This window comes from Mytilus trossulus, chromosome 11 (genome assembly GCF_036588685.1).
Source record: "Mytilus trossulus isolate FHL-02 chromosome 11, PNRI_Mtr1.1.1.hap1, whole genome shotgun sequence".
In the NCBI taxonomy this organism is placed as follows: Eukaryota; Metazoa; Mollusca; class Bivalvia; order Mytilida; family Mytilidae; genus Mytilus; species Mytilus trossulus.
In genome coordinates this window covers 49,115,402-49,133,599 of record NC_086383.1, presented here as the reverse complement: position 1 = coordinate 49,133,599, position 18,198 = coordinate 49,115,402, and the positions used below count along the sequence as shown (strand labels likewise).

Here is an 18,198-nt window from a genome sequence, read left to right as displayed (position 1 = left end):
GAATCAAACTACTAATTTCACTGACCTTTCTAAATGATTCCTCTGCCTGGAGTTCATACTTTGATTTCTTACCAGGTCTTGTTCTTATTAGATCTAAAAGTTCATCTTCACTTATCTGTTTAGTTCCACAACTTCTGGCCTGTAAAATATTGATATATTAAATAAGACAAGTATAAATTCCTTTTGTTTAATAGTATTTTTGTATTAGTAATTTTTTGTTTGAATTGTTTTACATGTGTCATTATGATCCTATTGTAGCTTGCAATAGATATGGGTTTTGCTCATTGTTGAAGGTTGTAGTGTGATCCTAATACCTTTAAAATAAAATATTTTTTTTAATAAACCAATGAAGAGTCAATATAATAAATGATTAAAAACATGGAAGTAACACCAATCATAAAATATAACATTTATTTAGGAAATATTACATGTGAGAAAAAGAGAGGAAGAGAAAGAATTATATCTAAAGTGCATCAACAAAAAGTGTGGTACAAAGCTTGTATTTCATCAAATCTAACTTAGGTTATCTCCCTTTCAACAGTGACTTGGGTCTAATTTTGGATTTTTTTCTCACATGAAGCATTTCAAAGATTTTTGTTTTTTTAGAAACATCTTTAAATGAATAAATTTGGTATTTTAGCATAGTCATACAAAAGTTCCAAGGAAAAGGTTTTTAGAAGGTCAGATTAAGGTGGTATATAACACTACAGGGAGATAACTCTGTAAAGTCAGTTAAACGTTTTAGTTACGTTGTGTTGTAAAAGGAATATTAAGCTTCTCAAGGATCAAAATTGGGGTTTGTCAAACTGCTATATAACCAGTGTAATTTTTCTGACAAAACGGTTGGTTCAAAATTTTTGAAATATTTACATTTTTATTAAAGGGTGAAAGTTTTTACTGTGACAAAATTTTATGAAAATTAAATGAGCCAAATTAATTTTAGTGAGTGTTGGGTATCACCTTAATAATTTTCTTGTGACGGTCATACTACATGGTACATGTATAATACCTTTGTCAGTTTACTTTCCCCTGCATCTCTGCCAACAACCATATAGGATGTCTTCTTACTGACAGAGGTCGTCACTTTACCGCCATATTTCTCCACTAGCTGTTTGGCATCGTCACGCTCCAATGACTCTAAAATTCCTGTGATTACAAACGTCAACCCTTCAAGACAATTTTCTCCACCCTAAAACATCCAAGTAAAATCGAGTGAGAAATCCTGTTTGACTGAGAATACAATATATGCACAAACTGATATGTAATTTCTTCAATAACAACTGATTTGTCAAATGTCTGTGTAATTCATTTGTATTGATTGGGCTATGAAACATTTTTTATCAGTTGTCATATGAGTATCTAACTTATGAAATGTATTAAATGCATGTTTTCGCTTTCACAACATGTGCATAATGTATTTTTTAATTCCGACATATATGTAGAATGTATCTTTCATAATAGTCCAACAATTGATAATGTTTTTTGTTTACATATCCAAAACGAGTATAATACAATTATTAAGCTACGGAACATTTTGTTTACAATCAAATTATTTTTCAGCTGAATAATACAGTTATTGGAGATAACTTTAGTTTGACCCATTTTCAATTCCAAATTGCAACTGTCTGATAATTTCCACATTTTTGTACTTTGGAATAATTTATGTTACTTCTCTACAAATATACATTTTTTGTTAAGTATAAGTGCCTTCTGACTCTTTTTGTCTTGTGTTTAACCAATTTTATTCTCAAACTAGAAATAGATATTATTTTAACCCTATAAATGCTTTGGCTAACCATATGGACTACAGCCCTGAAATGTTTTCAGTTACAATGGCATGGAGTCCTCTTTTTGTAGTTTATACAATAGTTACCTCTGGTATTTCTTTAGACCCCAGAGCCTGTGGTCCTTCCCTGGTTAGATAAGATTTGTACATAGATCCTTTTCTTTCCATTGTACCAGGAGTTTCTGGTGACTGTAATATCAATTTATAATTCATAAACATTTATTGAGTTATTCAGTTTTTCAGCACTGGAATAAAATACTTTCTCCTCTTTCATTTTAATCATCTTATTTTCTCTGTTTTACCATATTTACTGTTGAAGACTTTTGATCTCTAGATGTCTTTTGATTTTTTATTGTGTTGTTGGTTTCCTCTCTTTGACATATATCCCAAATCTCCTTCAATCTATTGTTAACCAGATGCTCCGCAGGGCGTAGCTTTATACGACCGCAGAGGTTGAACCCTTAACGGTTGGGGCAAGTATGGACACAACATTCAAGCTGGATACAGCTCTAAATTTGGATTGTGATTTAATAGTTGACACAGCATAGGTTTCTGATACAGAATGAATGTGTTCTAATGAACTTAAAATTTTTGTTTTCTCTTAAAGCAATTCACTATGCTGTTGAATATTAATCCTCTCAAAAAAATGTTTGAAGAAATTTTCTTTTTATTTATGAAATTTCAAATGAGAATGAACCCAATTTTTTTAATCACATCCCCCTTTCCCTTATTCCAAAACTAATCTCAATTAAAATTTCTAATGGAGTTTGCAACAAATAACTACTCATTTAAATACATCATAAAATATTAAGATGTAAAAAAACTGCTTGTTATCACTGGATGGTAGATTATTTTAATTTATCAATTGGTAGTAAAAAGTGAATATACATTGTATATTGTATATAACAAAGATTTAAGTTGATTCTGGACAAAGAAAGATAACTTCAATTAAAAAAAAATCTTGCAATTGCACAATATTGTGCAATTAGATATTTCTTGCTTACTATTCTGGACAAAGAAAGATAACTCTATTTAAAAAAAAAAATTGCTATTTCACAATATTGTGCAATTAGATATTTCTTGCCATTGCGCAATTGAAAAGACTTGCTATTGCACAATACTTAATATAATAATTTTAGATCCTGATTTGGACCAACTTGAAAACTGGGCCCATACTCAAAAATCTAAGTATATGTTTGGATTCAGCATATCAAAAAACCCCAAGATTTCAATTTTTGTTAAAATCAAACTAAGTTTAATTACAGACCCTTTGGACTTTAATGTAGACCAATTTGAAAACAGGACCAAAAATGAAAAATCTACATACACAGTTATATTTGACATATCAAAGAACCCCAATTATTCAATTTTTGATGAAATCAAACAAAGTTAAATTTTGGACCCCGATTTGGACCAACTTGAAAACTGGGCCAATAATCAAGAATATAAGTACATTTTTAGATTCAGCATATCAAAGAACCCTACCGATTAAATTTTTGTTAAAATCAAACTAAGTTTAATTTTGGACCCTTTGGACCTTAATGTAGACCAATTTGAAAACGGGACCAAAAATTAAAAATCTACATACACAGTTAGATTCGGCATATCAAAGAACCACAATTATTCAATTTTTGATGAAAGTTTAATTTGGGTCCCTTATTCCTAAACTGTTGATTAATTATGGTCACTTGAAAAACACCGATATCACTCAGATTACATTTCTACCTTGACAGGTAAGTTTGTATTTAGCCTATGAAATACTTATTTAGCCTTGAGAATTGAAAGGTCAGTTTATCCCATTCATACAATAGAAGTTTACCTATCAGGGTCAAAATGGGGTTTACAGAATAGAGAATACATGTAATAGCAACAAAAAAATAGAGAAAAGAGAAAATGAACAATAAAATAAAATATAGAGAATACTTCGGTGCAAAAGTATAAATAATAAATGTGCAAAATAACTTGAAAAGGTAACTTTAGTAACTGTAATGCAATACTGATAATATAATGATCAATGTACATAATTGATAAATAGTCTTGTAACAAAAAGACTATATAGTAAAATCATTGTCATGAACATTTTACAGAATGAGAGTTATTTGTAAGGCTATTAAAAAGGTTAAAAGGAAAATGCCATAAAAATTTAAAGAATACAGATATTAAAAAACCCATGCAGGTCCTCATGTCATTTACATTGTCAATATATAGGACACATCTAGTAAAACTGGTTTTAAACTAAACATCTGGTCAAACTGGTTTGATATAACTGATAGTTTCCTGCCCTAGTTGTATATTTCACAGTGACCTTATGTGTTTGTGCTAAGAGTACATTGTAATGTCATATTTATTGATTTTCTGTTGGGACATGACCTAAATTGTAAACATAAAAAACAGTGGCTTGAGATTTCAACTGATATTATTATAATAAACAATGATAAATTAATATTTGGAATTTTATATCCTGGTTGATGATGTTTTTTTGGGACCAAGATGTTTCTTCATTCTAGTTTATATGATGATTTTAACTTTCAACATTGTTCAATGCACATTTAAAATTTCAGGTCTCATTTAAAATATTTTGCAACTAAATAATAATTTGTCAGATTTGGTGTAAACTAAAGACAAGACAGTGTAATAGATAACCTGCAAGCATAGTCTATTTCTATAACAGTCAAGCAAATAGTTTGTTTTGTAATATCTGAAAAAAAACTAACATGTAAAGAAATATGCAATTTAATATAACCTTAAATAATCCCTAAAACTCAACATTAACAGATTTTTAAGAATTAAATCAAGATGCACAACGTTTTAAGTATTGGTCAGAATATAGGGTTCTTTTGTACTTTAACAATATCACAATAACAATCAAGTGACCTTAATTTTGGACAAGGTAAATGGCATGAAGCCAAATTCATCAACTTCTATTGTATGAATGGGCAACTGACCTTTCAATTCTCAAGGCTAAATAAGTATTTAATAGGCTAAATACAAACTTAGATGTGAAGGTAGAATTGTAATCTGAGTGATACAGGTGTTATTCAACTCACCATAAAACTCCAAAAATCAATACCAACTTTCCTTTTATGGTCATAAACCTTGTGTTTAAATTTCATAGATTTCTATTTACTTATACTAACGTTATGGTGCGAAAACCAAGAAAAATGCTTATTTGGGTCCCTTTTTGGCCCCTAATCCCTAAACTGGTGGGACCTAAACTCCCAAAATCAATACCAACCTTCCTTTTGTGGTCATAAACATTGTGTTTAAATTTCATTGATTTCTATTTACTTAAACTAAAGTAATTGTACGAAAACCAAGAATAATGCTTATTTGGGCCCTTTTTTGGCCCCTAATTCCTAAACTGTTGAAAACAAAATGCCCAAAATCAATCCCAACCTTTCTTTTGTGGTCATAAACCTTGTGTCACAATTTGATAGATTTCTATTAACTTAAACTAAAGTTATAGTGCGAAAACCAAGAAAATGCTTATTTGGGCCCTTTTTGGCCCCTAATTCCTAAAATGTTGAGACCAAAACTCCCAAAATCAATACCAACCTTCCTTTTGTTGTCATTAACCTTGTGCTAAAATTTCATAGATTTCTATTCACTTTTACTAAAGTTAGAGTGCGAAAACTAAAAGTATTCAGACGACGACGACGCCAACGTGATAGCAATATACGACGAAATTTTTTTCATATTTTGCGGTCGTATAAAAATTAACTTGACTTTTGATTTCAGAACTGCATACAGTTGAGCTAGAAATTAATGTTTGGAATTGATTACCATTTATTTACTGTTTTTTTTTAAATTAATGATCACGTTTCAATTTGGAAATTTTAGTAACATGATTGCAACCTTTTATCAAAATCCTGATTTAATAGTTATGTGTCTTTATTGAAAACTGCTATTAATGTAAAAAAAAATCCATAGCTTAAATAAGCAAACTGATTATGCAATAACTACACACAATGCAAGAAATTCATTCCAGTTCTACTTTGGTAGTCTTTACATTTACTTACTGTTTTACTAGGACTGATTTTAGGATGTGCTGCCTTATCTGGTTTGGGTGTACTGGCTTTTTCACTAGCACTAGGTGATGGTTTCTTTGGTGATACCTTCTCTGGTTTAGCAGGGGAAAACCTCTTTACAGGAGATTCCTTCTTTGATGACTATAATATAAGACAGAGATTAAGAATATGTAAATCTGTACCTAAATATAGTAAATGACTGATAATCACTAGTTTCAATTTATATAGCACAACTTAAACTTATAACACAATGAGTAATTTAAACTCTCAGACAACGTTGACCTTAGATGAGTTTGACTATTCTTTTTAGGTCACTATTGATCGTATTGCTCCTAATGTTTTGAAGTATTTAATCATCATTGGCTTTCAAATTTTAGGGTTTGAGCTTTCCATATGAAAACAATTAATTGGTTGAAGAGTTAATAATTTGATTAAAATATTACCTTCTTTTCTGTCTCTGGACCAGATACATCATTTGACTTGGATTTCTCAGGTGTTTCCTCCACAAGGAACTTAGCTTTAGCTGCAAGTTTGCTGGCTATTGTGCTGGAAACTGTATATATAAGTGTGTGAAATTGTCATTCAAATACTGACTTTAATTTTATCATAAAACAACAGAAAAATTTTGTTATCTTAAACTAAGTTTCATGTGTAAATTATTATAATTTTTCTGAACGAGTATACATTATGTGTTTTTATTCTAAATTAGTATAACTTATTCTGAAATGGTAAAAATTATAAATTCTATGTTTTTTTCTTCTGAAATAATATAAAAAAATAATTCTGAAATAGTTTAATAATAGATATAATTGTGTTTTTTTCTGAATTAAAGCCCTTAACTTTCTTTTTAGTCTTCTACATTCATTCATCTTGGTGTTTTTTTTAATTCACCACAAAAAGATATTGACGTGTTTACCAAACTTGACTGCATGATTTCACAATATGTGAAATATACAATATCTGAAATTATTTACTAAATTATAATTTTACAAAAATCAATAAATTAATTAATCTAACCTGATGGTTTTGATGTTGATTTTTCTTTTTCTGGTGAATCAACTCTTGCCTGTAGAAAAAAACAACATCACAATGAAATTAACAGTCTTCTAAAAATAGAACAGCACATTCATTTTCCCAATTTCTTTCTTGTTTTCTTGTTTTCTTTTTTGTTTTTTTATACAGCAATGTATACATACTTTATAATATATATCAGGCTGATTTTGTGTTTCCTTAGGGTTTCTGAATTAATCCATTTGGATTATGGATGTTAACATCTATAGGTAAAACAGAGTTTTTTGTAAATTTGACTAATCTTCAATCCAGGAATCAGAAATCAATCTAACAATAGCTGTTGTGATCTTGACCCTAAAATAAATAGATTTTCCTCAACATGGGGCATTATCAAGACATAGTTGGTAAAGATATTTCCAACTGTTCAAACTATTTCGTCCTGAAACCAAAATGTTGCCATCCATAATCCAAATGAAAAGCAGTTGGGGACATGAATACGATTTGTTGGAACTTGTATATCTGAATACCCAGACACACTTTCTTACAACAGAATTATCAATCATCTTAAACAGACAATGTACCTTTTTGGGTGGTCTTGCTTCATCTAAATCTTCTAAAGTTTTCAAGAAGTCGTCATCGTCATGCATTTCCATATCATCAAACTTGTCTTTCTCTTCTTCATCTTCCTCCTGTACATACAATATAAAATCATTTAAAATGTCAGCCATCATTTATGCTGTTCACAATCATCTATGCCTGATGTCTTAAGGATTATAAATAAGATCTCGAATAAAAAACAAGTTCAATTAAGACTTGAAATGTTGAATAAAAAGCAAACAACATAGGAAGTCCTTTATATCATTGAACTTAAACAATCAGAGTGCTTATTAGTACTGAAAGGTAAATTTTGCTGTTATTTTGCAGTTTTAAAAACTTAAAAGCTAAGCAAATTATAAATATAAATTGAAGCTATCTTCCTTTTTTTATGATTGTACAGTTATAGTTGAATATATTTTTTTAAAGATTCATATGCCGTATTTTACTTGTGTAATTTTTGATAAAAAAAAAGTTTTCTTGACAAGTTTTGAAATTCAAATACGCATACTGTAACTTAAAATTGTTATTTGGATGGAGAGTGTCTTATTGACACTCATACCTCATCTTCCTATATCTAATTCAACTTCTGGGGTTTTGGTGTATTTGGTGCAATCTTGACACCAAAATAATTATTTTCCTACCAATTTTCTTTTACTGACAACAGTTGGTCTTTCTGTTCTTTTCACTGATCCTCCACCAAAGAAATCTGAAACATTGACAGGTGTTCCTCTAACATTACTGTCTTGTTTCTTCACCTCTTCTTTTGGCTTAGACTTTTGTGGACTAGGTGTTTTAAAGTAGGCATTTAATGTAGACTTCTTTCTTCTTTCTTCATCTGGAAAATATATGAAATAATTAGATTTGCATATACCATTCATGTATATCAATGTGCGATACAATAGTGATATTGTAAACTAGATAGTTTGTTTGCACATGTTCAGGGATGATTCCACTATATAGTTTAGGGCCGCTGTGCGGCCCTTAAATCTGCCAGCGGCCCCAAAAAATGTTAGTGAATATAAATTCCCAATTCAGGAAAATAAAATAAAAATCGGTATATCCGGAAAAGTTTCAGTCACCTATTACCGCAACTATAATTTTTCATAGTTTGTCGTCAAAACGTAGAAAATCCGGATAAGAATGCTGACTACGATCGCATTTTATTAACACAGATTTAATTATGTCAACGTGAGGTAAACAATTTTAGCAGTCGGATTCAATTGAATAAAAAAATTTTTATTGGAGTATTTGAATTTGCAAAACTGTTTTATACAAGAAATTATTTTATATTTTGCTCTATTTCCTCAAAAGACTAAAGATTTCTTGAAAATAATGTTGACGATGGACCATTCATGAAATTAGATATCTTACATGCATATGTTCTAAACTTTATGAGATATATTTTATAGTTTATAAGATATCTCATATAGTTTTCTTTATCAGATATCTTATAAATTGTATTTAAGATATCTTATAAACAATATGATATATCTTATAAACTATATATCAGATATCTTATATATTATATATATAAGATATCTTCTAATCGATATTAGATATCTTCTTTATTATATAAGATATCTTATAAAAAAAATTATTTAAGATATCTTATTTCTCTAATTCTTCGTCAATTTATCCCTATCTACACCCATTGTAGAAAAAAAAATTAATCAACGTGTGATTTTATTTCATCTCAGTACTTCATTGGTTAAAATCCGATTATGACGTCGAATGTTCTTGCTTTCCTCTGAATTTCCCCTTGTGACGGCATGAAAAAAGGCGACCATGCCTGATGACGTCACATAGAAAGAACACATCTTTTTGCAGATCATTTGAAAAGAAGGAATAAGTGTGCATAATGTTAGAAAATCATTAGAGAAACAGATTCCACCACCAAATCTCGTGTAATACGATATTAGTCCACTCTCGACAGTTAAATTCTAAATATTTAAAATGCACGGGCAAGCCTTGGGTTTTAAATTTGAAAATTTAACTGTCAAGAGTGGATTAATATCGTATTACACTGGATGCAGTGGTAGAATCTATATATATCATATAAGATATATTATTAGAGACATCGTGTAGAAATTATAAGATATCTTGTATAATTTTCTAAAGATGATATCCAATATTTAACTATATACAAATATAGCCTTTGTATGAGGTCGATTCAAGGATATATTGACCTAAAAGAAGTATATTGACTGAGGACGAAGTCCGAGGTCGATATACTTCTTTGGGTCGATATATCCTGAATTGACCTCATACAAAGGCTATATTTGTTATATTATTAATTTCCGACCATGTTTACATATCAAAATCGTCATTTAGGTTTGTTGGAACTTTATAGATATTACATTGTCTCCTTGACAATAACAACATATTAGTTGTTATTTCATTTACTTTTTTTTTGACATCTTATGTATTCGAAGATTTTTTTTCGTCAAATAATCGATCACAGATATCATTTGTTTCAAAAAGTTAAACAATATCCTGAAATTCATTACATGACGTCACAAAATATATCGGTTTTTAGATATTCAAAAAATAACCATGCAATATGCTTTTTGCTGGTCAATTTGCTTTTTGCTATACACCGTTTTCTCACTACCTTCGAAAATATAGTTTAACATGTGACTATCCCTAAACGAATCAAATTTGTTAAAATATACGAATTTATAATATTATAAGATATCTTGTATAAAAAATATAAGATATTTCATATACTTAATGAGATATCTTATACACTTTGGAAGATATCTTATGAGGTATATAAAATATCTTATAAGTACATAAGATATCTTATAAGTATATAAGATATCTAAGTATAAAGTATATAAGATATCTTATAAAGTTTTTAAACTTTAGAAGATATCTTATTAAATATATAAGATATCTCATATAATATAAGATATCTCACAAACTATATAAGATAGCTTTATAAAAATGAATTATATAAGATATCTCATATATTAAACTGTTAAATGAGATATCTTATAAAAATCTAATATGTTATATAAGATATCTCATATATTATGAGATCATTTGAAATTCGAATAAATAGCTAAACTGCTTAAGTGCCAAAGGTTTATGTTAGCTGGTATATATGCCTTGTTTGCCAAAGTTATGATGATAGTGCATCATGTGCAATGGTATTCATGTATTACAACTTCCCTGGTCTGAATCCGATAACTTCTTCAAGCAGTGTTCAGGTGAAACTTAATATACATTTTCCGTTTTTACTGGTCAGGAAAATTATATCATTTCGTTTTAGATTGTATGCATAAAAAATTCCCAAATGGGATAAAAATTCCCAATTTGATGTTCAAAGGACCCATTTGAAAACACCCAGAATCATCCCTGATGTTCTAAGTCAGGAACCTTAAGTTCTGTGGTTGTCTTTGTTGATGTGGTTCATAAGTGTTTATTTTTTATTATTTAGATTAGACTGTTGGTTTTCCTGTTTGAATGCTTTTACACTATATATAGCTAGTCATTTTTGGGGCCCTTTATAGCTTAATGTTTGGTGTGAGCCAAGGTTCTGTGTTGAAAAGCAAACTTTAACCTATAATGGATTACTTTTACAAATTGTGACTTGGAATGGAGAGTTGTCTCATGGGCACTCTACAACATCATCCTATATCTATGAAAGAGGGACGAAAGATACTACAATCGAAAATAAAATGAAAACACCCTGTCTAATAATGAAAAAGACAAATAGACAAACAAAAGTGCACACCCCACAACATAGCAAACTAAAGAATAAGCAACACAAACCCCACTAAAAACTAGGGGTGATCTCAGGTGCTCTGGAAGGGTAAGCAGATCCTGCTCCAGATGTGGCACTGGTCGTGTTGCTTACGTAATACCAAATCTGGTAAACAGTCTAATTCCATATGTCACATTCATGAAAGGGAAGGGGATTGTAGTTACGACATAAGGAACATATCGAATATCATTTGAGTAAGGGTTATTCCATAACAGTCAACCAACTCATGATGGCATCTGTAAAATTAAGGTAGAGATGATTTCAACATCACCATTTGGAACTCAAGGTTTGATAGCTTCCTTGTGAGCAGCAACCCTCTATCAAGAAAATCATAATAGAAAAAGCAAGCACAGGAATATCCTATCAATTAGGAGATATATACCCCTTATGCAGGTGCTGCTGGAATGTTGCTACTTAGAAATCGAAAGTTCACAATAGGAAAGCTGAAATCATCTCTTTTGTCGTAAAGTTTTGTTTTCAACCGACCATCATTGTCAATTTCTGGATGTAAGTAAAGATATGAGGCCAACTTAACTGTATCAGTAGTATCCTTTATCTCTAGGTCGATGGGATAGTTGCGTTCCACATAGTCACCAAATTTTGAATTATTTAGAGAGAGAAAATCATCTATATAGCAGAAAGTAGAGTTTTGAGTTATAAAGTGATGCCCAATCATTCCACAGTGAAGTTACTATTTCATAACAAAGTCAATGCAAGACTTTCTTTCAGATATTATTGTGTCAGCTGGGAGACACAAATAATGCCCCTGCAGATGCAAATAGCTATTTCAAAATACATTAAGTTGAGCATTGGAACACATAGTTCACTGTAGGAGGAGTTAAAGATTGACATTACATGCTTTGCAGTTTCAAGAAAAGTGAGTTACACTTGTGAAGTAGTAAAATAGATTTCATTTATCATCAATGTACAACCAATTTTCATATCAGTGTCAAAGTAAATATAATTCTGTCAGAATGTACCAACCTGATTCATCAAGGTAAATAGGACCAGCCTTTTTACCTCCTTTCTTTCTTGATTTTTTGTCTGATTGTGGAATTGGATCTTCTTCATCATCTGTCAACAAATCATATAATATTTGAAACCCAGCTGTCAGATAAATTTAAATATTTTTTGATCTTTTTATTCATAATTGACACATATCCAGGTTTAACATAAAAGCAGCAGTTGTTACATCAAGTTATTTCTTCTGTTTGTTCTTTAACATGTATGTATGTACATGTAATATTACATGTATTTCACTTTCGTTTGGGAGATATGAACATAACGTAAGACAAAATGAATTATTTTTTTTAGATGACTGGGTTTCTTCATTTTGTTCTTGACTTTCTTTATGTGAGGTAGGTATGATTTAGAAAGGAATAAGATCTTTTGCTCATTGTCATAATATGGAATAGTCTCAACAAATCAAATATCAGTCAAATATTTACGCCCAGTAGATTACAACAAAATGCCTAAAACATTTTGGATGGTGAATTGGTAGTTTTCTGCTTATTTTAAAAATGTTTACACATGTACAAATGATTAGTTTGATCATTGTATACTCTGTTCATACACACCTGAATCTAAGACCCTGTGTGACTTCCTCTTTGACTTTGTCTTTTTACTTGATGGTTTGATAACTTCTTCTGATTCTTCATCATCACTGCTTATCTGAAATAAAGTGCATGGCAATGGAAACTTTCAGCATCAAAAACTATAATGAATCGTTCAGACAAACATATATAAATCACACAATTTTTTTGTGTGTTGATTTTAGGATTATGATTACTCTTTATATGTGATACATATATATTTATTTTGTACAGCAGGCAAAGGCAGAATAGAATCATTTTGTCTTTTCAAGCCATTTTCTTTTTTTTAAATTGTAAATTTGCAAGGTTTGCAAGTCTGGTTGTGACATTTCATAATTTTCTTCTGACATTGCTCTTCTTTTTTTTATCGTAAAATAATATTTCACATTTCTACCTACTTGCTTTTTCTTCCTTTTAGACGCTTTCTTAGGAGTTTTATCATCATCACTGTCAATAAACAAATCTCTGGACTGACGTTTGCTTCTTGATTTTGTCTTCGTTGAAAAATTCCCATTTTCATCTTCATCTGAATCTATTTGAATAATCGTCTTTTTACTAGATTCAGTTTTCTTACTTTCATTTTTGGATGTCTGTGGGGTTTTCTTGCTTTTGCTTTCCTGTTTGTTTGGTGTGACTTTTTTCTCTCTATCCTTAGAATTTTGTTTTTCTAACTTGCTACGTGACTTGGAATCACTCCCTTTATCATTTTTAACCACTTTGGAAGAAGTTTCATCTTTTTTTACTTCTTTGCTGTTCTTTGTTATTTTTGGAGCTCCAAAGAAATTTCTAATATCCTGAAAAGAACATACATTTGTACATTAACTACAGAGCCTTTATTACATAGATGTACAATTATATGCATACAATTTTGTATACATGCATGTGCATAACATGTGCACATACATGCATCGTTAGAAAGTTATAAACATCTCCATTGGGGATTCAGTGCGCAACCAGATTTTAAAGGTTACAGCGTTTCTGTGTGCACTGTTTTTTTTATTCTTGATATAGTCTCACTATTCTTCTTATTTCTTTTAGTATACTGATGATGAGCTTACAAGTCATACAGATTTCGTCCCCTTTCACAGGTAGTGCCTGCCTCATATTATGCACCAATGAGACGAATTGTACCATAACTTGTATAAGATTGAGGATTGAGGAATGGTGAAACTATTGATCTATAAATTATAGATAGAACACAGTTTTTACGGATTTTTAAATGAATTGCTAATGTTCGAGAAAACAGACATTGCAATTGATCTTATAGAAAATAAGGAGATGTGGTACATTTACTACAGAGTCAACTATTCGCCAAAGTTGCGGAATCGAATGGTGCCCCCTTTTTTATTATCGTTGCTTCAACTGTCTTCAAATTGCATTATTTGTTTATTCTTCCTAGATAAGTGTGTTGCAATTAAGAAAAAAGTAATGGTACTTTATATCTTTCGCAATGTCAATTATATATAATGGATCATTTCCAATTATATTACCATTTTTAATTTGTGTTTAGCTGAAAAGTTATCAAAACGGAGCTTCCATTTTGTTTTCGCGCCACCAAGTGCATTCGACCGTGAAACAATATTGAGAAACTATTGTTTGTTTACGTTTCTCTGGAATTAGGACATCTCGAACCAAGTACAAATCGGACCTGTTTTTAATTTTTGATAGAACGGTCTCACTAATTAACGAAAAAAAGAAAAATTAGTCACAAGAGGCAAAAATAATAGCGAAAAGAAAGTGAGTTTATCATATCGCACTACACAAAAAATGTATTCGAATAATTTGTATAAAATTGCATGAAACTTCTTCTTCTTCTCTGGATCTTTACACCCTTTATAGGGTAACCATACTTCCGTATGTCGAACAGTTCCACCACCAAAGAAAATAAAAATAATATATACATGAAGAATGAATTAACTATCGTAACACAACAACATTATACACTATTTACATTTTTTTTAAGCCGTTATAGAGCTTAGCTAGATACGATGTTCGTTCAATCCAGTAGGCATTGATACCTTTTTTAGCTTTATTTAACAGTTCATCCATTCCATATAATAACACCGGCAAGATATAGATTTTAAACAGGTGAATTATAGTTTCCATATCTAGTCCATTTTCACCATGGAAGCCTCTGCCAAGCCAGTAGAGCATAAGCACTTCTTCTTGATTTTTATATTCTCCTCAATATTTGCTATGATATTTTTCTTTAAAGAGTTCGTTCGGATTATTCCTAAATGCATAGCTGAGTCAACTCTCGGCATACAAGCTTCATTTAATGTATATTCTTTCAGTAGCGTTTCTTTCTTTGATGGCTTAGGTTTGATGTTAATAGCGACGCTTTTTTGGGGCTGTAGTTTATATCCTTCCATGCCAGCAAAAGTGTTTGCCATATTGATTTGTACTTGCATATCGGTTGTCTTTTTGCTCATGAGTGCGACATCATCTGCACATGCGCTAGTAATAGTATTGCAGAGTATATTTCCAACCCTACATCCTAAATTTGATGTTTCCAGCATGTTAAGTAGAGGATTGATGTTAAGTAGAGGAGTGAAATAGAAGTTAATACGTTCCTGCTCAATCCTGTGTCGCTTTGTAGGTGGCATGAATGTTAACCTCAGCCTAAGCAATTTGTTACTGCAATTTAAATTTTAAAATGACTCAGCGACGTTTTTTCACGACGCACTGGTCAACTCCACCATAGCGAATCACATGACTTTGACAATCAGTAAATTCCAGCCCAAAATTTCTTTATATAAAGTAAAGAGTTGTCGCATAAAGATTAAATACTACAGTACACGATAAATGGCAAAGTTCTCGAAGTCTAGTCTGATTAATCATTTTTCAAAAATGAAAAAAAAGCCCGAGCAAAAGGGGGGGGGGGGGTACGCCCTCAACGCCCCCTCTGGATCCGCCACTGTTCCATACATACACTTTTTTCCAGAGTGTTGAACTTGGTCCTTACAATACACATGTGTTTGTATCGGAATAAATAATTACAAAAATGTATCATGACTATGTTTTTTGCGTAGTGTTTATTTTTGATAAGTAGAAAACAAACCGACAACACCAGGTTCATAACGAAAAAAAACGATCGAAAGATAAACGACAATATATAAAACACAGCATAAAAAACTACAGACTGAACAACATGAATAAAGCAAAAAAAAAATAAAAAATAAAAAAAAAAAAACATTATGTGAACTTCAAGTTAACCTAAATGAATACCGCATGCATTGTGCGTGTTCACTTATTCAAAGGGAAAGAATGTCAACACTGAAAGTGAAACAAAGGTAAATCATTTGATAAAATTGATTCGACCCACACAGTATCATTCTTATATAAACAGGTAAAAACGATGATTAACATATATTTTTCATCTACATGTATAATATGAATCAAACAGACATAGAAAACCCCAAATGCACGAGTGTGATATCTATTTATATCTATTAATGTTTACATCGCTTATATGATAATTGGAGGGCCAACTCGACAGGTAGTTAGATGGCGTCTAGACTAAAAAAAAACACTGGAAACGAAGCTACATATTATCGAGCTCATTCCAGGTATATTGTTTATTTAAAACTTTTTATAATTTGGATAAATGTTTTACATGGTAAAAATTAAAATATGATAATTTTTGTCAAATCGGTAACCATTGATTTTACAGTTACAGTTAATGCCACTTTCATAAGGTATATGATTGTTGTTCAACGTTGCGTTTCACTACATACGACTAGTACATTCGATTGATATGACAATATTCATTTCGTATCATATTAAGTCCAATACTTTGTTTCGTTAAAATTACAGTCATATTCACTTGTTATAAACAAGGAGTGACATTCATGTGGTAAAGTAAGTTGATTATAAATTTATATTTTATGAAAATGATACGCTTGAAAACAAAAAAACAAACAAACACAGTTTAAATTATGTACACAAGTGGTGATAGTAATTAATCGAACAATTAATTGAATAACCAAGAGGTCTAATTCGAGTCTGCAATAATAAAGAACTTCAAGTGTATTTGCAAATTATTAAGCTCTAAATCACTAAGTGAAAAAAATGAATCGGGGGAACATTGACACTTTTTACAGCACTGTGGCATTATGCATGCATCCAGTTACTTCTCTTTGTACATATGCATGTTGCAATTTATTTTTTTAATATCATATCGTGTTTTGTCGGATTTCTTTTGTTTATTCATGCCTGAAGATCTAACTTTTCCTGTCAAAACAAATTCATTTGGGTTATTTTTGATAGGGATAATTTGTGTAAATTATGCATCTTCATTTGGAACTATTTAAAAAGTGTATTCATTATAAATCTGATACTTTTGAATTTTCACTGACAAACTGTTCGGTCATAAACTGTCATTATATTGTTAAACTATAATTCATTATTTTATCGTAATAATTTTATTTGCAATGTTTGTCCGTCAAAGTAATTTCATTATGATGTAACGATTTTTCTTTGTAAAGCTTTTTGTATTATAAGTAATAATTAAGTGTCAAGTATATTTTCACAAAGTCAGAAATTTGTTTCAAGATAATTCTTTTTGTAAATAATAGATAAAGTCACAGCTTTACATAGTTCTTAAGTTTTCTTACGTAAAGAATAAGTAATCCTTTAGTCATTTCAATTACGGCGCTATTTAGCCTAAAGCTCAAACGACAGATTTTTATTATAATCTTTTGTTAATTCTTATCGTATTATTTCATTGTCATTCAGTTATCTGCTTTCTATTATGAAATTGTCACCATGTTAATTCTTGATTTAAATATGTTTTCTGAAGTTTGTAACTTCAGTGAGAGTCGGGCATTCGTACTGGCAACATCCGCTCAAGTTGTATCGATTCGTCAATGTGTAAAAGTACATCTATTTGTAACATTTTGTAAAACTACATGTATTCCATCCTGAATCATTAAATTGTTAACTACTGCATTGGACTTGTGTCTAATTCTACAAGTGGAGTTAAAGCGAGTATTCTCAGTCAAGTGACTAGATCCTAGTTATCGTCTAATGTTGGCATCGCCAACATCTGCAACCGGTCGTGGGTTGCAGCTCGTTATCAACTTCAAATCAGTATAGCCAGTCTCCCGGTTACATTTACATAAGTAATTACTGCCACGTTATCTATATAATGCAAAGCTAGAACATAGTTGATATTGACCGTGATTGTTTAAAAGTTGGTGTATAGCTTTTGTATTTCAATATTAGACTTTTGGTGGTTTTCAATTTTATTATTTAGATTTATTTTTGACTGATATAATTGTTCAATTTTTAAAATCATCCCGCAGTGTTGTTCTCAAATAAACAAATGTTCCGTGGTAATAAAAGTTCAGATAAAGCCAGTGCTAAGAGCAGTCTTGAACATGCAGGGAGATTCGAGTTTATACCCAATATCGA

At 30.6% G+C, this 18,198-nt stretch overlaps 1 protein-coding gene across 1 annotated transcript in view; it reads right to left on the bottom strand.

The window, feature by feature from the left end:
• The window catches only part of LOC134690114 (replication factor C subunit 1-like), a 28,460-nt gene extending 13,284 nt beyond the window's left edge, over positions 1–15,176 (bottom strand). Inside the window, exons 1-12 of the mRNA XM_063550086.1 lie at positions 14,907–15,176; positions 13,182–13,577; positions 12,769–12,862; positions 12,176–12,265; positions 8,064–8,257; positions 7,407–7,514; positions 6,832–6,880; positions 6,258–6,367; positions 5,806–5,955; positions 1,874–1,975; positions 1,010–1,189; positions 26–139 (exon numbers count right to left, since the gene is read on the bottom strand). Coding sequence (XP_063406156.1) covers positions 26–139; positions 1,010–1,189; positions 1,874–1,975; positions 5,806–5,955; positions 6,258–6,367; positions 6,832–6,880; positions 7,407–7,514; positions 8,064–8,257; positions 12,176–12,265; positions 12,769–12,862; positions 13,182–13,577; positions 14,907–15,176 — 1,857 coding nt within the window. The remainder of the gene's footprint in view (positions 1–25; positions 140–1,009; positions 1,190–1,873; positions 1,976–5,805; positions 5,956–6,257; positions 6,368–6,831; positions 6,881–7,406; positions 7,515–8,063; positions 8,258–12,175; positions 12,266–12,768; positions 12,863–13,181; positions 13,578–14,906) is intronic.
• Between the last annotated feature and the right edge of the window lie 3,022 nt (positions 15,177–18,198).